Source organism: Equus przewalskii, chromosome 25 (assembly GCF_037783145.1).
Source record: "Equus przewalskii isolate Varuska chromosome 25, EquPr2, whole genome shotgun sequence".
NCBI lineage: Eukaryota > Metazoa > Chordata > Mammalia > Perissodactyla > Equidae > Equus > Equus przewalskii.
This window is the reverse complement of record NC_091855.1, coordinates 41,150,152-41,170,212: the sequence shown is the minus strand read 5'-3', so window position 1 is coordinate 41,170,212 and position 20,061 is coordinate 41,150,152. Positions and strand designations below refer to the sequence as shown.

The following is a 20,061-nucleotide window of genomic DNA, read 5'->3' as shown; positions in this document are numbered from 1 at the left end:
GCGGGGAGAAGCCGGGGTGAGTCAGCGGCCTGCGGGCGGGTCCTCGGTGGGGCCAGCCCCTCCCCTACAGCAAAACTTCGGGGTGGTCCCGAGTCTTGCGGGGCGAGGGGATGTGCGGGTCACCAGGAAGGCCCACGATGGGACCCCAGATGGTCACGCAGGGAAGAAGGTGCTTAGAGCTTGCAGAGCGAGGACAGCATGGGTTGGGGGAGTGCGGGGGGAGGAGAGGCGAGGAGCAGCCCAGGACAGGTGGGGATAGGTGGGGACGAGGGGCGAGGCGAGGGGAGGTCCCAAAGAGGGGCGCAGGAGTCTCCAACGGAGGCATTGGCGCACATCCCGTTGGGTGGGGGACAGATCCAGGATCCTGGGATCCCCAGGGGCGCGCGCGGCCACCCAGGGAGGCGCAGGTTCACAGCTGTGGGGGATGGGGTCCGATCCGGGGAGGGGGGTCCCCGGGGCGCGGAGAGGGGCGGGGGCGGTCACCGAGGGAGGCGTTGTTGCACAGCTTGCGGTCGTAGCACTCGAAGCCCTCGCGGGCGCGCCAGCCGTAGTTGCGGCCGCGCTCCACCAGGTCCACCTCCTCGAACTTGTTCTGGCCCACGTCGCCACAGAAGAGGCGCCCGCGGCCCGCGCCCGACGCCGGGTCGCCGCGGTCGAAGGAGCAGCGCCACATGTTGCGCACCCCCAGCGCATAGACCTCGGGCCGCGCGGCGGGGTCGCCCACGAACGGGTTGTCGGGCGGGATGCGGTAGAGTGGGCCGCGCTCGTTGCGGTCCACGTCGATGCGCAGCACCTTGCCCAGCAGCGCCGACCTGCGGGCAGGGGGAGAAGGCGCGGTCGGTCGGGGTGGCCTCGGGCGCCGCAGGCGGGGGCAGGGGCCCGGCGCCGACGGCCCAGCCAGGTGCACAGCCAGCCTCGGCTGTGGGGCCAGTGACCTGGGGATCCAGTCCTCCGCAGCTGCTTACCAGCTGGGTAACCTCAATCATTCATTCCACATCTATCAGCACCATGCTGTGCGCCAGGCCTTGTCCCCAGCATGTCCCCAGCATTGGACACACACGCCATCTATTGCCTCCTTTCATCCTCACAACAAACCTTCTAGGTGGGTGGGTCCTACTGTGATCCCCACGTTACAGGTGGGGCAGCTGACCTCAGGAAGGTCACAGAACGTGCCCAACGTCCCACGCGGCTAGTAAATGGCAGGGCTGGAATCCAGCCTAGGCAGAAACCCAAGCTGTTTCTACCCTCCCCACACCCCTGCCCTCCCCTGTAATCTTAGGCGGTCCCTCCTTCCTGCCTACCTACAGTGTTGTGCCACAGCGCAAAAATGCTCCTAGAAAAATGACTTGTATTTACAGTTTTCTTCCAGCACAGTGAATCACAAAGTGTTTGCTGAGTGAACGAATGAACGACTGCAAAGTCGAGTGCACCTCACAGAGAGGGCAGATCAGGACCGGAGAGGGAAGAGGACGACAGCAGGACATGAGGCTGACGCTCCTGCTTTTTCTCCCACACACCCCCAGGGCCTGTCAGGGAGCCATGGGGGCTCAGTGGCGATTCAGTTCACCCCACACCCACCACCCCTACCTCCACTGAGGTTCTGAGACGGGGAGGACTTGCCAGCTCCCCCAGGCAGCTCTGGGACTGGGAGCTGGGCACCCCACGGTGCCATGCAGCTTCTGGGGCCCCTGGAGCCAGGAGACATCAGGACATGCCCTCCAGAGCCACATGGAATAGGGGTGTGGCCCTAACTTCCACGCAGCTCCCACGCAGGGGTGAGTAGCTTGCGGGGTTTCGTTCATCATGTGAGAAAGAGACATGTGACCGGGGAACTCTCAAGGGGCTTGAAGATGTAGGGAAGGGAACACACACTTCTCATCTGTGATTTTTGAGGCACCTACATAATGACCACGTGGTTTTTTCCTTGCTGTTAGCATTTTGGTGTGCCTCTTCCAGGCAGACTGGCATGGTTTACCCATTTGATGCCACTGGGTACCCATCATTCTCACACAGCATCAGCGCCCAGGCATTTCCCTCCTGTCCTCTTAAATGGTGACAAATCCTCCCCCAATAGATGCCCCACAGTTCATCACGTATTGCCGGCGTTCAGGTTTCGCCCCTGTGAGCTCCCCTCCTCCCGTCCACTCCAGCCTGCTCGGCCCCAAGCTGCAGCTCACAGCCGGGAGCCCGCACAGCACGCCCCGGGCTTCCATATGTAAGTGGGCAAAACTCACAGCAGCGAAATTATGTTTTAAGTTCTGTCCAATTATCCACAAATCCTTAATTTCTATTTTCTCAACTTTGTCTCTAAACACATCCCAAACACGAGAAAGCTGCAACGATTCTTCCACTGTCACACAGGAAAGCACAAGTCACACGCTGGGACACTTTAATTACTGTAATCAACAGCACACTCGCTATTTTTACTTTCTGGGCTGAGGGAGGTTTTGTCATCTTGGCTAAGAGAGTGGAGGAGGCTGCCCTGAGACTCCTGGGCACCCTGTCTACACTCACGAGACTGTGTGTGTGTGTGCGTGTGTGCATGTGTGTAAGGAGTGGAATGATGATAGGCCATCTGCTCCAGCCAGGAAGTGGGTAATTGAGAGCAAGACCGTGCTTCAGTTTGTGGGTCATGATGGATGACCTTGGGGCAGAAACCCACTTGCCCAGACCACCCTGCTGCAACCAGCTCTCAGGCCCCAGCTGCTCTGGGAAGCACCCTTTCCTTCCTCTGGTTCCAGCAGGGCTGGGCTGACCAGAGAAAATCTCATCTTCCCACAGGCTCTCTGATGCCACTTCTCATGTCCCCATGACAAGTGGGCTTTGTGCCTGGCTCTCGACAAACACGATTGCCTTTCTTCCCCATGACAAGCCTCTCTGTGGAGATGGCTGTTCCCCTCTAACTGAGGAGAGCAGGTGACCTGCCTGGGGTCCCCAGGGGGCTAGCTGCAGGCTGAGCTGGGGCCCAAAGCCCTTTCTGCTGCCTACACTGTGTGGCCCCAGAAGAGCATGTAAACCAACCCACCAGCCAGCCAAATCAGAACATACTTGTTTTGGGCATTTCCAAACTTTCCAAAGGGGTCTCCGGCCATGCCGCCATCTCCGGTAAAGATGTAGAGGTACCCATCGTCCCCAAAGAGCAGCTGGCCCCCATTGTGGTTCGAGGCTGGTTCTTCAATCTCCAGGATGATCCTAAAAGAAGATTAACATCCCCCCCCCCAAAAAAAACTCAGCAATTAACATTCCTCTCTCTTGGATGTCACTTCAAAGTCAAAAGGACGTCACATCTTTACAGCAGGTGATTTTTACAAGGAACAGGTAGGCTGGGCAGGCATAATTCACTCCACTGTGCCAAGGAGGACCTGGAGGCTCAGAGAAGTTGAGCAACTTGCCCAAGGTCACAAAGCCCAAGGTAGCAGATCTGGGACTAGAGCTCAGGTCTTCTAGTTCTGGCCTAGTGCTTTTTGTCCTGCTCCCCACTGCTAGCAACTGCCCTGTTATGATCATGTGAAACTGTTGACCCACTCACCGGCACAACGGGTTTCCTCATCATCATAACCACCAGCCACTTAATTGGAGCACTTCCCACACAGCCCCTCATTTGCTATCTACCGTAACTTCTGAGGAGGTGGCCTGGATGGTGTGGGTGGTGCTCAGCTCCCACCCTCACCCCTCAGCCACCTCCCTTCCTGCCGTGGCGGGAAACCTTCCACTGTGCGGCCAGCCAGCTGGCGTCCGGGTAGGGCTTGCCAATGGAGACTGGAAGGCAAGGGGAAGGGAGAAACCGCGTTTCCCTGGCTTCGGGCGCTGCCTCCAGAAGCGCGGGTGGGGAGATGGCAACAGTGGCTGGCACACGTGGACTCCTGGGTTTCCGCCCAGACATCTCAGTACTAGGAGCAGCGAGCTCAGCACCACAGACTATTCCCTTCTGTTCCTCCAGCTTCTTGTGGTTACTCATCTTTAGACAACTCAACCTTGCCCTTTTCCTTCTGCGGCTCTTCTGGCACCTTTGTAGACGACCCTCTGTATTAAATTCCCTCCGACCAAAATGCTTAGGCTGCTTTAGGTTTTCCAGCGTTGGTCGTGGACTTGTTAATCCCTTATTAATACAGATAAGAAAAACCAAGATCAAGTAACTTGAACCCAGGACTTTGGCTCCTTCAGATCCAAGACCAGAAGCCTTTCTGTTGTGAGGCCAATACCCGTGACTTGGTGAGCCACACGCACCCCCAAACTCCAGGTCCTCCTCCGTAAGAAGGCCAGCTTAGACTGTGGGGCGTCCACCTCCCATTGGGACCCCAGCCCTAGGGACAGAGACTGACAGCTGAGTCAGGCAAGGGTGACCACTCATTCCTGCCTTGCCCTGAGCCAGCCATGCCTACCTCTCCCTCTGCTTGAATCAAGTTCTAGGCTTGCACTTGAGAGGTCCCCAGAGGACCCTCACTGAACTCTCACTCTAAAATATGTTCATCTGTACATTTTGTGTATATCCATCTTCAGTCTTTATCGGGAAGCAATTTTTAAGAGTCACTGTTGAAGACACACCCCTTCTATCCCTCTGCGAGATCCATACGATAAACTTGATCTCTCTTGGGGAACTGGTTGTACAATAAGACGAGCATTATGTTTTCTCCTTTTACTCTGGCTGCCAGGAAGCTCATAGTCAAAATTAATGCTTCATGACAAGATCCACACTTGCCCTCACGGCCAGCATATTTGATTCCTTCTCCTTTTTATACTTTCCATGTCAAGATTTTACAGGTTTGTCAAATTCGTGATGTGCTGTTACTTGCCTGTTTGCCCTCAGATCCAGTCCTGATCCTCCCACTACCTGCTCTCTACTTCAGCGGGCCAGCTCTGTGAACTACATCTCCCATGCTCCTTTGCTAGCTGGCCTCCAGCTAGGTTCAGCCAATGGAAGGCACTGGCAGGAGATGGGAGCACGGGAGGAAGGGAGAAGCTGGGGTATTTCTCCCTATCTCTCTACTTTGGGCAGCGTCTTGGCAGGAGCTGCACTTCCTCCCTGGCTCCAACTGCCCCTGCTAAGCCCGCCCAGAGTGGCCCCAGTTCTGGGGCTTCAGAACCCCACCCCATCACCTGGTCCTTCCAGCCTGAGAGAGGCATGCAGCATCCATCAGCTGTTAAGCTGAGAGTCGCCTCACTCCTTCCCCAGGTTGCTCTTTCATCCTTTCTAACACTCAAATGACTAATTCCCAGGATCAGATTCTGCCCATTGAATCACTGGTCCAGGGTTTATTTTTCCAGTGGACTCAGACTGACAGTATGCCCTTTGTGCCAGGCCAAGTCAAACTCATTTTAAACACAGATGGAGCATAAATGACACACAGAGAGCAGGCTCAGTGTCGAGAGGAGCCGAGGCTGGGAGGCAAGGAATGGATGTACCTGCCAGGGGCGCAGAGGGTCCAGCGGGAGGAGAAGAGGACAGCGGGACTTGAGAATGGTGCCTTGGCCATAGGAGACAGGGTGGGGCCATGGGATGGGCTTGGGAGATGACTGGCGTTCCAGCTCTGATGCCTCCTAGCTATGTCACCTAGCGGGTCGCTTCATCTCTCCAAACCTCCCCTTCCTCATCTGGAAGATGGGGAAAAGAACCCTGACCTCACTGGGCTTTTTTGAGAACCAAATGAAATGACCCATCTAAAGTACCTGATCTGGGAATTTGGACATGACCCTGTGATGTCTGTTTGGCCACTGTCCCTCCCCGGACCCCCAGAACATGGGATCAGCCCCCTTCCTGGGCATGATGTGCAAAATATTTAACAACCCGTGTGGCCCACATGAATTGGCACGGTCGCACACCAGTGCCTATCGGAGCATGCCGGCAACTTTCAGCCCTGCCCCCTCCCTGCCTGGGCTCCCAAGGGAAACACCTCTCAGAACGGTGGTCCACGGTGTTCATGTCATCCTCAGAGACCCTGAACTCGCTGATGCGGATCCACTCGTCGAAGTCGACCCCCACTGAGTAGTAGACATAGAGCTTGCCGTTGTGCCGGAAGCCGGGGTGCAAGGCGATGCCCAGGAAGCCCCGCTCGTCGCCCTCCCAGGGCGAGGTGAGCACGGCCTGGCTGACGTTCAGGAAGGGCTTCTCGAGCCGCGAGCGGTCGGGCAGGTAGGCCCACACCAGCCCCACCTGCTCGGCCACAAAGAAGCGGTGCGTGCCGTCATGGGCGTGGACCATGGCCACGGGGTTGCGCAGCCCGTTGGCCACCTCCTCCAGGCACAGCTGCAGGCAGCCCTTGGCGTCGGCCACCACGCGGCCCAGGTTCGAGTTGAGGTTCTCGTTGACCAGCAGGCGCGGGAAGCAATAGTCCGTGTCGTCCAGGGACAGGTAGTGGCAGAACTTGGCACGGTTGTCCTCCAGCGCCCAGAGCTCGCGGTCGGGCGAGAGGTGGCGGATCAGGCCCCGGCACGTCTGCCACATGTCCAGGCAGTAGTCCTCACAGAGTCCGGGCAGCGTCCGCAGGGGCGTGGAGGGGTCCTCAGCGTCGTAGAGGTGGGCCGCGTAGGGCGAGCATTCCTGCAGGGACAGACACGGCTCAGGGGTCCTTTGGGGTGGCACTCACCAGCCATGAGACCTGGGGCGAGTCACCTCGCCTCCCAGAGCCTCAGGCTGCTGATCCATAAGATGGGGACAGTGCCATCTGACTGTCACGATGAGTCTCAACTACAACGGGCCTGTGTCTCCTCGCTTTCGTTCTCTTTCTCTGCCTTCATGTTTCTGTTAGAACAAATAACCACAATATTCCTACTACAAGTAATAATGACAGCCTCAGCAGCCACTCTTGAGCACCTGCTCTGTGCCAGGAAGGGTCTGAGACACCTATATGTACTGTTACTATGATGCCTCTGCCCCATGTCTGCATGGTTTACTCCTTCACTTTACTTAGGTCCCTAAATAAGGAGGGGCACCCCTGGGAGGTCTTCCTAGACCACCCATCCACCATCCCCTTTCCTCCTGGCGCCTGGCTCGGCTTAAAAAAACAAAAAACGGAACATTCCCTAATAGTATAATAAAAATTAATGTTTACATGTTTATGGTCCGTCTTCCTCAGGACATAAACTCCCTGAGGAAGGAATTTCGCCTGTCTTGGTCACTCCCTATCCCAGAGCCTAAGATGATGTCTAGCATACAGCAGGCTCGTAGGGAAGGTGCCCAACAGTAACCTACCCCCGGCCAGCCCTTAACAGTGAATAAGGGCTCCATTCACTTAATCTTCACAAGAACCCACGATGGGAAGAGTGGCACAGATGGGGAGACTGAGGCACGGGCCCCCAGGGTCGTTCAAGGCCATTTGGTCAGCATGGAGGAGTCTGGGTTTGATCTCGGGCCGACCCCGCCTCCCGAGCACGTGTACGTCTGCGAATCCGTCATAACGCCCACTGCCCATGGGAAGCCCTGCCCGAGGGGCCTGCCAGAGTGGAGGGCTGGGGTTGGAGGGTGGGAGGAAGGGAGAAGCAGGGTATCGCCCAGCTCCACTGGCTGCCTCCTACCAACACCCCCCAAGCCTACTTAAGCGCCCCTCACACCGTGGCACCTTCCCTGCACCCCACCTGCCCAGAGGCCTCAGCTCCCCAACCTCTATGAGGACTTCCCTCGGTTAGAGCCCCCCAACCTGCATGGATGTAATTATTTCTGTCTGTGTCTGACACGCAATTCTCCCCATCACGAGCTCGCCAGGCCAAGGCCCAGTCTGACTCAGCTGGGGGCCCCCAGAGCCCTCATGGGGCTGCTCCTCCTGCGGTAGGGGAGGCACAGACAGGCGCACAGCCCCCTCTCAGGCAGGGCCAGGCCGGCTTCCAACAGGAGGCCTCCAGGGACAGTGGGTGGCAGGCTGCCCTCTTGGCTGAGTTCTCAGGCTCTGGGCCAGGGCTGCTGCTTCCCGTTACATGATTGTGGCTTTTGGTCACACCACGGCCTGTCCTCCTGGCCCCTCTACTGCTACTGTGAGGCTGAGGCCTCTTGGGGATATGAGCTTGCAGGTGTGGTCAGTCACTGACCCAGGCACAGCAGGGACACCATGTTTCACATGCTCCACTCAGCCAGCAACTGGGCCAGACGGCCAGGCCCGGGCCTCTGTGCAGTGTCGTCCCTCCCACGGTCCCCTGGAGCCTCCTGTGAGTTCAGCCAGTGGCTGTGGGTGGACCAGGGAGGCTGCATGCACACACCTCATTGAAGCTTTGCACGGTAGGGTCATCGTGACTCCTACTGTGTAGATGAGGAACTGAGGCTCAAAGAGGGCCACGTGCCAAGAAGTGACCGAGCCAGGGCTCAGACCCAGGCCTCACGACGTCCAGACCGGGGCTCTTTCCAGGTCAGTCAGCAACGTTTTATTCAACAAGTGTGTACTGGACACTGCCTGTGTGCCAAGCACTGTCCTCAGCTCCAGAGACACAGCGGGGGACTTCTGGAAGCCAATCTGAGTGCCCGCCACTCATCAAATCCCAGCTCAGAACTAGCGGGAGCAAGGAGGGCCTCCGGGGAGCCAGGCGGGAGTTTCAGCATCCGTGCCTCAAAGCACTGGGTCCGGCAGGCCCTTCCTCACGGCCTGTGTACCCTCACGCACAGTGCAAACCTGGGGCCCAGCCCTGCGTGGTCCAGAAGCCGGAAATGACAAGAGGCTGCTGTGATCGCTGCTGGCAAAGAGGATGATGAGCAACTGGTCTCATAGAGGCCGGTGTCGGGGGGGGGGCAGCAGGAAACCCTCGGAAACCAACCCAGGACCACACTGCTCAGCTCTGGGCCATTCAGCACAGAGCAGACAGCCCGCCCCCTTTCCTGCCCCAAGGACGCCATTGTCACTGACACTCAGGACTCGTGGTCCTGAGTCCCAAAGGCTTCTGTGCACCACCGGTGCTTTAGGAAGACAGGGTCTTTGTGCACAATGCTCTCTCGTAGGACCCTCCCTCCTCGCCACTGCTGCATCTGGAAAACTCCTATTCATGACTCGAGGCCCTAATCAAAAGTCTTCTCTTACTCCTCCATTCTCCCAGGAAGCTGACCACCCCCTGGCCCTTGTGGCTATTCTCACAGCCCTCTGTCCATATCTTAGACACAACTCTCACCATATTGTAATTCTATAGCTTGTGGGGTGAGTTCTCCACATCTGCCGTCACCTCACCATGGCCAGAGATGGCTCAGCTGGCCTGCTTGGCTAGGACTTCATTATCTCTTTGCATGGCTGTCCACCCACAGACTTGGGGACTCTCCAGGGCAGGGACCCCAGGGCCCAGCACACAGTGGGGCTTCAAGAAGGCAGGCAATATGGCAATGTGATTAAGAGAAGGACCTTGGAGTCAGAGCACACTGGAGACTGAGTGTACCATTCCCCGTGTGATCTTGGGCAAGTTTCTTAACCTCTCTGTGCCTACGTTTTCATCTGTAAAAGGGAAAAGGAATTCGCACCTAATCGAGCTGTTGGTAGGAATAAATTGAGATGATGATGGTATTTGTTCAGTAAATGCTAAACAATAGGGGCTATCAAGATGCAACTCAATGTTCCCTCCTCCAGGAAGCCTTCCCTGACTTTTCCAGGGAAAGTCTGGCCTTTCTCCCTCTTCCCCCATAGTATTCGGTCACCCTTGGGAAAACTTTTGTACATTCTTGTCATCTGTGTGTCTGTCTCCATACAAGGGGACTTTTGAGGCTGGGCCTGCAACTTGCCAACTGTCTTAGCACCCAGCACAGGGCTAACTCCTACCAGGTCCCGGGGAAACGTCTGCCCAGCACACGAGCCTGCAGAGCATGTTTCACACCGATTTCCATCAGAAGCCAGGCTTTGACGACTTCAGGTCCTCAGGGAGGCAATCCCAGCCATAGGGATGGCTCACTATGTGCAGTGACTTGCTCCAACCACCCTGGGGACCGGATGCCACGTCACAAGCTGCCTTTTCTCCTCCTGAAGACACAGGCATCAGCTGGACGAGGGCAAAGCCCCAAGAAAGATTCTGAAGGGCTCCGGGCTAAGGAGCCATGCTGGGTATCTGTAGGAGCTGTGGGTGCCAGAAGGGGGCAGGCTCTGGAGGGGACCGTGGGTGTGGGCATGTTTTCACGGTTTCTGTCCTGTCTGGAGTCCATCTCCCCAAGGCAGATGTGAATGCCTGAATGCCCGTTATTGACTGAAACTTGTAAATAAGGCACTTCGGCCACCTCCCTCCCCAGCGGAAATCAGGAGATGCTGAATCCAAAGGCAGCCTTGGCTCCCAGAGAGTGGAGTCCTTGGCCAGCACTCTCCTGCCCCCCCGCAAGGCCCCGCCAGTGACCCATAATCCAGCCCCGGCCGCTCTCTCCAAGCTCTCTCCAGACATGAGGTCACTCCCAGAGACGCCGGGGGTGAGGTGTTGCAGCCATTCCACCACTGGTTGCTCAAAGCCAGGCGTCCTGGGAAGGTTCCCAAGGAGAGAGGGGAGGCTCCGGCCAGGGGAGGGGTAACAGGACCGGCACTTCCCTCCCTGCTCCTCAGACCTGCCCACCCCATTTGCCCTGCGAGCCTGGCACATGGTAAGTGCTGGATAAACAAATGTGGAGGGGACGCGTGAACCCTGCCACGTGACTGGGGCTGGGAGACCACAGGGCCTGGTGCCGAGGCGCCCCCAGGCTCGTGAGGGAGGCGACGCTTGACCAGACCATTCTGACTCTCCTGAGATGCACAGTGTGGGGGCTCAGTGAGCGGCCCCCTTTTTGCTTTCTGGAGCTCCCCAGGGCCCCCCATCTGCTCCCAGCCACTCTTCTTTCCCATCCAGATGGCCTGCTCACATTGGCAGTGAGTGCAGTCCAAGTGCCCAACATGGCCACCATTGGGCTGTGTGACCACCGAGCAAGTCCTTGCCTCTCTGGGCCTTCCCTGAATTGGCCTCTGGGCCTGGTTCAGTCTCCACCCAGGCCTAGGCAGCCAGAGGGAGCCAAGGATGTGCTAGAGAAATCCAACCTGAATCGCCCATTGAGCCCCTTGTATGTGTCATTTAGTCCATGTGGCAACCCTGGGGGGCGGCTAAGATTGACCCCATTTCAAAGATGATGCAACTGAAGTGCAGCGGTGACCTGCCCAGGGTCACGCAGCCAGGAAGGGGCAGAGCCAGGATCAAACTCCAGTATGTCTGACTCCACGCCAGCCCTCCGGCCCCTCCCCGCAGCGTGGGTCCCTGCTGGCTGAGGCTGGGACCCCGCACTGCACCGCAGGACCTCTCCTTCCCTCAATCCTCTCACTGCCCAGGCGCTGGGCCAGGGCCAGCCTTAGAGCTCCCAGCCCCGACCCCATTACCCACCCGGGTTCCGGGCAGGCACTCAGGAATCAGACCCACGCAGGAGGAAAACAAACAGCTAAGGCACCATCTGCTGCGGACAGAAGCGGGGTCTCTGCCCTCAGAGGGAGGATGGGGTCATAGAGGTTTCACCAAAGGGATGCCACCCAGGTGGTCTTGAAGGACGAGAGCTCCTCTGCCGGGTGGGGCACCATCCCACGGAGAGCGCACAGCACGAACCATGTGGGGGCTGGAGCGCTTGGGGCATCACGGCCCGGGGCCCACTCATATCGGGGGTCCTGGAGGAGGGAGGGGCTCTGAAGGAGGGGCTCCCTCATTGGGAGCAGTGTCCCCCAAGACTCCTCGACAAACCCAAGCCGAGCGCGTTGACCATGGCCTCTGAAGAGCCCCGTGGCTCCTACCTCCCGGGGGCAGCGCGGGGCAGCACGGAGCGGCACCCACCCTCGTGCCCCGACAAGGACGGGCTCCCGGGGCCGGCGAACTGGGGGGCTGACTCCAGGAGGTCGCGGGGCAGGGAACTCCCAAACTCAGGGAGTGATGACATCGTCTGTCCATCCCTCCTGCTTCAGGAGGGGAAACTGAGGCCCAGAGAAGGCCCAAGTCACAGAGCTAATGAATGGCACAGCCCAGGCCCGTCCCAGGATGCCAGTCTCCCCGCCTCGCGCCAAAGAACTCCCGCCGGGGGCCTCGGGTTCTGAAGCCGGCTGACCCCTCCGGTCGCTCGCCCGGCGGGCGCGCCCCCGCCGCTCTCCCACCCCGCGCCCGGGTCCCGGCGCGCGCCCGCTCACCTGGCACAGCAGGTCGAGCGCGTACCCAGCGCACGCGGCCCACTCGTCGGCGTCCACGCGCGCCGCCAGGGCCCCGAAGCGGTGGGCCAGCGCGGCGTCCTGCTCCGGGGCGCAGCAGCCGAAGGCCGAGTACTGCGCGCAGAAGCGCAGCGGCTCCGGCGGCCGGAAGGGCGGCCTGAAGTCCAGGCACTGCGGGTGCGCCGCCGCCCCGAGCGCACGCAGCGCCAGCAGCGCCAGCAGCGCCCCGGCCCCGGCCCGCCGGCCCGCCATGCCGCCGCCGCCGCCGCCGCCGCCCGCCCCGCCCCGGCCCGGCCCGGCCCGGCCGGCGGAGGAAGAGGCGGAGGGAGGGCGCCCCGGGCCCCGCGCGGCCCCCGGGGAGCCCCCGGCCGCGCCCTGAGCGCCCGCCTCCAGCCTCGCCCGCACCCTCTCGGAGCGCTCCGGTGGCGGGCAAGGGGCGGCCCACCCCGCAGGGCCTCGAGTTTGGGGACCTCCTCTGCCAGGAGGCCACCTCTGGCCGGGGACACCCGGCGGGACTGAAGGAAGAGGGCGCGGCACAGAACTCGGAACACGGCACAACCAACCTCTGTTCCCCGCTATTCGGTCAGCGCCTTCCTCCTGGACCGGGAGCCTTTCCAAATACAGTGGCAGTGGCCGGGCCTCCTGGGGCCCCGGGTGCGGACTGTGTTTCCCCGTCTCCGCCTGGGACGCGGCTTCCTTCCCCGGGCGCTATCAGAACGCGGGGCTGGAGGCCTGGACTCCTGGGTTCCGGTCCTACCTCTGACCGGGCCAGGGGAGGGACACAGTGGAGCCAGTGGCTGGGAATTCTCACGGAATCACTTAAAAATGGGGGTGCAGCAGGGTAAAGGGCAGGTGGTGTTGCCCCGAGAACCGCAAGAAGTGAAACCTAGATTCCCCTACAGCCGGGAACTGCGAGGCCTCCTCCCTCCCGCTCCTGCATCCCTCCTGGGTGGGCATCCGGCGCTCCATCCTGCAGCCCCCTGCCCGGCTTCTGCCCTGTGTCACTCACCTGGGCTTTAGGTAGCATCATATAGATGAGAGAGCACAGGCCGCGAGAGTCAGGAGCTTGCCCAGCGCTACACAACCAGCTGGTGCCGTCAGCCCAAGTGTCTCCGTTTCTGCTCTGACACGTAGAGAGCTTGGAAGTCCTCACTCCTGCCCTGCCAATAAGAAAAAAGCTGCACAAGCTGAAAATCAGTGACTTTTCTTAGACCCACTAGAGAACTGAGGTCCCAGGGCCAATTGTGCCCCCAAAATCTGGAGAGACGAGCGGATCCCTAGTCATAGCTGAGGTCTGCTCACCTGGGGCGGAAGGGGCTGGAGCCATAGACTGGCAGAGTGGCTTAAATGGTCCTTTTGACTAATCGCTGGAGGCTGAGTGCCCACTAATATGAGACTGAAAAACTCCTGGGGGGGGGGGGGTCACAGTCTAAAGGTGGTGGGCATAGTTTTGTGATTCATCTCCAGAAACCGCCCAAAACCCCTCATGGCTCTTGCAGGAGAAGGGGAAAGTTGCCTTTGTGAAATCCACCCACAGCGTTCTCCATAACAAAGCCTGCTTTCCAGGAAGGAAGGCTTCCCCCAGCCTCCAGCCTCGTCCAGCCTGGCGGAAGGCACCTCCCTCCCAGCCCCTCGAACCTTCCTGCCTTCCTGAGCGGGGAAAGCCAGGGCACACAGAGAGAACATTTCTCCTCCCCAGCTCCTTCCATCAACAGGCCCCCCGGGGAATAACAGTGTTATGGCTGCAGGAGCTTCAAGATGCACGCGCCACCTCGGGAGGAGGTCTTTGGGGTCTCAGAGGCAACAGAAGAGACAAAGACAAGGACACCGGAGGAAGCTGAAGCCACCAGCTCCTACAGCTGCAGCAAACACGAAATGCAGTCCAACCACGAGCCGGGTTAACATGAATCCTCACACTAGGCCCATGGAGCTCAGTGCCTCTTCTCCAGGACGTCGTGTCTGGCTTTCAGAAAAAATTACACAGCATGACAACAATGACAAGAAGAGACACAGTCTGAAGGGAAAAAGCATCAGAACCAGACTCAGGTAGGACACCGAACTTGGAATTCTGAGACGAGGAATTTAAAATAACTAGGATTAATGTGTTAAGAGCTCTAATGGAAAAAGTTGACAAGAGATGCAAGAACGGGTGGGCAATGCAAGCAGAGAGATGAAAACTTTCAGAAAAAAATTTAAAAGAAAGAAATGGTAGAAATCAGGGTGTAACATATGTGTACTTGGGAAATCAGAAAGAAAGAATGGAGCAGGAGAAATATATGAAGTCATAATGGCAGAGAATTTTCTAAAATTAATGACAAACACCAAACAATGGATTCAAGAATCTAAGAGAACATAAGGTGTGATAAATACAAAAAAATATATACACCTAGGCATATCATATTCAAAGCACAGAAAACCAAAGACAACAAGGAAATCTTGAAAGAAACCAGAAGGGAAAACACACCTTATCTATAGAGGAGCGAGGAGAAGGATGACAGCAAACTTCTCATTAGAAACCACGCGGACAAGAAGAGAGGAAAGTGAAGTGCACTCACACGTCACCTAACAGGGATACATTCCGAGAAATGCAGCGTTAGGCGATTGTGTCATTGTGTGAACATCGTAGAGTGTACTTACACAAACCTAGATGGTACAGCCTCCTACATTACACACCTAGGCTCTATGGTACTCACCTTGTGGGGCCACAGTCATACTTGCCGTCCATAGTTGATGAAACGTCACTACACAGCACGTGATGGTGTTTAAAGCAGTGAAAGAAAAAGCTCTCAACCTGGAATTCTATATCTGGCAAAATTATCCTTCAACATGAAGGAGAAATAAAGACTTTCTCAGAAAAACAGAAACAGAGTGAATGCATCACCAGCAGACCTGCCCTACAAAGAATGTTAAAGAGGTTCTTCAGGGAAAGGAAGAGGGGAGAGGTCAGAAACTGAATGTGTTGAATGCTTATAGCATGTGGGTAAGTGAAATGGAGGGCAGCAGAGCCACCAGGACGGGAGGGAGGAATTGGGGACACTCTGTTCTGAGGCACGCGCGCTACACGGGAGTGGATAGTGTTATTTGAATGTGGACTTCCATCAGTTAAAAATGTATATTGCCTCTGTACTATCTCCTCAAATTTTTCTGTAAATCTAAAAGTCTATTAATAAAAGATTACAGCATAAATAAAATGTATGTTGCACACTCTAGGGCAACCACTAAAATCGTTTTAAAAAGTATAATTGATATGCTTAGAAAGGAGGTAAAATGAAATCGTATTAATAAATGCCCAGTTAAAACCAGAGAAGGCAGGGGGCTGGCCCTGGTTGCCTAGTGGTTAAGTTCAGTGCACTCCACTTTGGCAGCCCAGATTTGGTTCCCAGGCTCAGACCTACACTACTTTTTGGTGGTCATGCTGTGGAGGCATCCCACATACAACATAGAGGAAGATAGGCACAGATGTTAGCTGAGGGCCAATCTTCCTCAGGAAAAAGAAAGAAAAACAGAGAAGACAGAAAAAAGGAGGGAAAAATAAAGAACACGTATAATCAGTAGGAAAGAGTTACACATGGTAGATATTAATACAATTCTATCAATAATCACTTTAAATACAAATGATCGAAAGTCACCAATTAAAATTCACAGATTGTCAGAATGGATAAAAAGCAAGGCCCAGCTATAGGTTGCCTACAAAAAACCCACTTGAAACAGAAAGACTCAGGTCAAAAATAAAGGGACGGAGAAAAATATAATGCGCTACCATTAATCAAAAGAAACCTGGAGTAGCTACATTCATTTCAGAGGAAGCAAATATCAGAAATAGAAGCCAGAACAGGGTCTTCTGGTCTCCACCAGACAGTCTGCTCCCTGAGGACGGGGCCCTGGCTGTTGAGCCCCCAGCGTACAGTGTCTGACGCGTGCTGGGCAGAGTATTTGTGTGAATGGACAAAAGGATGAATGACTGAATGACTGAATGAATGCCCCAACTTCGCTATTTCCGTGAGGCCTGAGCTCCTGCCATAGCCGGTAGCCAAAGGCCGGATGGCCTGGACAATTTCACAAATGCCTTCTGGAGCGGGGGACGTCTGTGGGGAGGCGCGGGGAGCACACTGCTTGGACAGGAGGGACAAAGCTGGTCCTTTAAGCAGATGTGCTCTCAAGCCCTGTCTGGTGAAAACAGCCTTGGAAGCTAGCCCTGTGGCTGAGAAAATCTCTGGATTTTCTTCCCCAAACATTGGCTTTGTGCTGTCAGCAGATAATTCGGAGCCGGCAAGGGCTGCCTTCTTGACTCTCCAGGCCCCGCCCGGTGCAAGAGGGACACCCGACCCTGCTGTAGACTCCCCTGGTGACCCCACACAGGACCCTTCCCAGCCTCAGCCCCAGGGTCCCTACCTCTTGAGTGGGGGTAGGGAGGAGGTGAGACCAGGCCACTGCTGGACGCTCTGGGTCCAAGCCCATTGGCCCTGAGCGTTGCAGGAAGGTCCAGGAGCATTGCCCACGTTTCCAGGAGCCCAGTGGTCACTGGCGGCTGCCAGAACCAGGACGCAGAGGCCAGCAGAACACCCAAAGCCTCTTCTGGCCAGACTGGGTCAGCGTGGGCAGCCAGCCATGCATCGGCTCCTGCATACCAGACGTCCACTAATTACAGTCATTAGTTCCTTCTCCCGGATGACGGGGAAGGCCGTGGACAGCCTGTTTGCCCTGTCTGGAGGGGAGCAGCCCAGCATTGGTTAGTCCTTTCTCCCCAGGGCCCAGGCCTCCTCTGGCCACTCAGCCACAGCGGGAGACTGTGCTGGGAGTCATCTCGTGAGCACTGGGGAGTGGGTTGGTCATGGCTCTGCCAGACTGGTGGCTGGACTACCTGTGTGATGTGGATCATGGCTGGGTAAGAGGCCTGGGGCCAGCAGAGGCCTCAGACTGGAGCCTGCGGGCTTGTGTAAACATTTCACACCTACAGAAAATTAAAAAGAACAGAAGAAAGAACACTCAAGGACACACCACCAGACGTTACCAATATTAACATTTGACCACATTTGCTTCAGATGTCTTAATCTTTTCCCAAACATGAGGAACTGTGAGCCACAGTGTGAGAGGCGATGGAGGTTAGTAATCAAGGGCACTGGGTTCGAGTCCCGGTGCTGCAACTTACTAACTGCGCCGCCCAACAGGTCTCAACCTCTCCGTCCCTCTGTCTACTCCTCTGTTGAATGGGGATGATTGGTGAGGCCATCAGAAGAGTGCCTGGCACATGGCAGGTGCTCAATAAACTGGAACGATTACAGCCCCAGGCAGCTCCCAGCCCCTGCACCTTACGTCAGAGGTCTTTTCCTCTGCTCCTGAGGGGGGCTTCTCCTGAAGGTGGTGTGTGCAGGTGCCGGGAAGAAGGCAGAACATCACGCAGCATGTTCTCAAACAGTGTCAAGGGTCTTGCCGTGCGCTTTTCCTTTTGTGACTTGCTGCTTTCCCCTCCATCTAGTGTTCCAGATTTGTCTAAGCAGATAAGGGCCTTGGCTCCAGCTAACTGCTGTCTAGAATGCCACTGTCCGCACCCCGTCTTCAGATCCCGCAAATCACCAGGAGGCAGCTCCGACCGTCCCCGAGGACCTGCAGGCTTGCCAACCGCCTGGTCTCTCTTCAAAACATCTACTTTTAATTTTAACCTTGGAAGAAGAAAAATAAAAATGGAAGACAGAAATAGTGTTTATTGAAGACCTGCTGGGGTGATGGGGGCCTCCCCTGTGTCACCTCGTGGGGGCCTCACACCAGCACAACTGCACGCGGGGGCTGTCTGGCATCAGCTCTCAGCCATCAGGTCCCCGTGTGGCCACACAGACCAGCTCATCCCTTCCCCAGAAGCTGCCCGCCCCCACCCGCGTGCCTGCAGGACCCCTGTGTCTCCCCAGTTATTTCTCAGTTTCCAGGGGCGTCGCATGAACTCAGGGGCAAATTTGCTGATGTTCTGCAGCCCACATGGTCTCCCTAACCCCTGCCTGCACCAGCCTGTGTTGCCAATGCTTCCCCGCCCCCACATGCAGATGGAGAAACTGAGGCACGGGTTGCTGATGACTAGGAATCATAATGGGGTCAGGAAGTGGAGGGGTCAGGATTTGAACCCAGGGCTCAGTGTCGGGACACTTCCCTGAGGCCCTGAGCATAAAGGCACAGGTGGAATCAGCAGCAGACTCTGTCACCTTGGCCCCCTCCTCCCTCCAACTTGCCACCAGCTGAGTGGCCTCATGGCTTCAGCGCTCTCTTGTTATCCTGCTGGTAACTCAGGCTGAGCAGCAGCAACTGCTTGCTCCTTGTCCCTGTGGCTTTGATGAAGTGGGGAGTTTGATGGTGAGCACAGAGCAGGCGATGGCCCCAGTCGGCCTCTGGCTGTCTCCCCGGAGTGGGCGTCATCAGCAGGTTCTCCAGGGCCCCGGCGCCCTCAGGCAGCACATCCAGCCCGAGGCCCGGGTGCGGGGCCTGCAGAGAGGCCAGCAGCAGGGGTGGAAGCGTAATGCCCGGCTGAGTTTGGAGCCCCAAGGCGGTGGCGACCCAGGAGCCACTGATGGAAGGGAATGTGCAGTGGGCAGCGGTGTGGACAGGATGGACTCAGCCCCTGCACAGTGGGCTTGCTGGGTCAAGGAATAAATAACCCTTTCTTTATTCTCAGGAGCCCAAGGACCAGCATGAAGGCCGAGGAATGCTGTGCCCAGAGGAAGGTGGCCTGGGCTCCATACAGCCCTGGGCTCAAATCTGCTTCTGTTTCTAACTCGACTGTGGAGAGTTCGCTTCCTGAGCCTCAGTTTCCCCATCTGCACCACAGCCAGATGGCCTGACTGTTCTGGAGGATTCAGACTTCAAATGTCCTGTTCTGACATTTCCCACGCCCTGTTCTGTAAAGTGTGGGCTCTGGGGGCTCTGATAAAGGGGCACAGGGTGCCACAGTCAGGTAGGTTGGCGAAACACCACATTTCAAGTCCCTCTTGGAGATTCAAGGCACACCTCTGCATGCTAAAGGCTCTGAGAAGTCCTGCAGCCAAAGCCTGGGTCATTTATTTGCTCCAGTAAGACTTCTCATTTTCCCCAGCGCACCTGTTAACGCTATTCTGATCTCTTGCCTTGATACACATCTAAGCCAGAACCCTCACATGTCCGTTTCCTTATCTGTAAAAAAGAACAGCCCTGTCGCCCTGGCAGGGCTGGAGAAGAGTTAGATGGGAAATGCAGTGGAAGGGGCCCATGGGGGATGGGGGGGCAGATGCCCCTCCCCCAGCATCTCTAGAGCAGAGGCACCTTGACCCCCAGCCCCAGATAGAGGCCAACCCACACTCTTGCTGCTCAGAAGCCCTGGGGAAGATGCGTGCACACCCAGAGGGCATTTTTGCAGAAGGGCCCAGGGCTGGGAAATTTTCTGGGGCCGAGTATGGGAGCTCCCGCCTCCCAGCTTGCCCAGCATAGCCTCCTGAGGAGCCCAGCACAGCCTCCCTTTCCTCATCCCCGGGTCCCCTGAGGAATTAAGGCCAGCTGTACTCCTGTCCTGCCAGGGTCCCAGATGTGGGAGCTACAGCCTTGCTCCAGGACAGGCCTGAATTCTACCCCCAGTGCTAACCTCACACACCGTGGGCTGTCCAATCCCGTCCTGGATGGGTGGCGGGGGTGGGGGGCAATCATAAGACATCAGTCTGGGCTGGCCCGGTGGCTCAGAGGTTAAGTTCGCATATTCTGCATCTTGGTGGCCCAGGGTTCACCAGTTCGGATCCTGGGTGCGGACATGGCATCGCTTGTCAGGCCATGCTGTGGTAGGCATCCCACATATAAAGTAGAGGATGATGGGCATGGATGTTAGCTCAGGGCCAGTCTTCCTCAGCAAAAAAGAGGAGAATTGGCAGTAGTTAGTTCAGGGGTAATCTTCCTCAAAAAAACAAAAACAAAAACAAAAAAAGACATCAGTCAGAGCTCTTGTTTCAAAAGCAAAGTTCCAGGGGAA

At 56.9% G+C, this 20,061-nt stretch overlaps 1 protein-coding gene and 1 long non-coding RNA gene across 9 annotated transcripts in view; both read right to left on the bottom strand.

The window, feature by feature from the left end:
* The window catches only part of HHIPL1 (HHIP like 1), a 29,904-nt gene extending 14,632 nt beyond the window's left edge, over window positions 1-15,272 (bottom strand). For 3 of the 8 annotated variants that reach the window (XR_011533144.1, XM_070594605.1, XM_070594609.1), the window contains exons 1-4: window positions 12,069-12,620; window positions 5,892-6,538; window positions 3,049-3,192; window positions 484-812 (exon numbers count right to left, since the gene is read on the bottom strand). Coding sequence is in view for 6 of the 8 variants with exons in the window: in XM_070594605.1 (XP_070450706.1) it covers window positions 484-812; window positions 3,049-3,192; window positions 5,892-6,538; window positions 12,069-12,338 (1,390 nt within the window). In the remaining 2 variants the exon portion in view is untranslated. Of the gene's footprint in view, window positions 1-483; window positions 813-3,048; window positions 3,193-5,891; window positions 6,539-12,068; window positions 12,621-12,649; window positions 12,805-13,095 lie in introns of those variants that run through there. The other 5 variants (XM_070594606.1, XR_011533145.1, XM_070594607.1 and 2 more) reach the window with 5 other exon arrangements.
* A 365-nt stretch (window positions 15,273-15,637) lies between these two features.
* LOC139079445 (uncharacterized) lies at window positions 15,638-19,932 on the bottom strand. Its single transcript, XR_011533146.1, has 2 exons — window positions 19,684-19,932; window positions 15,638-17,746 (listed from the first exon to the last, which is right to left on the bottom strand). It is a non-coding gene; the product is annotated as an uncharacterized lncRNA (long non-coding RNA).
* Window positions 19,933-20,061: the final 129 nt, after the last annotated feature.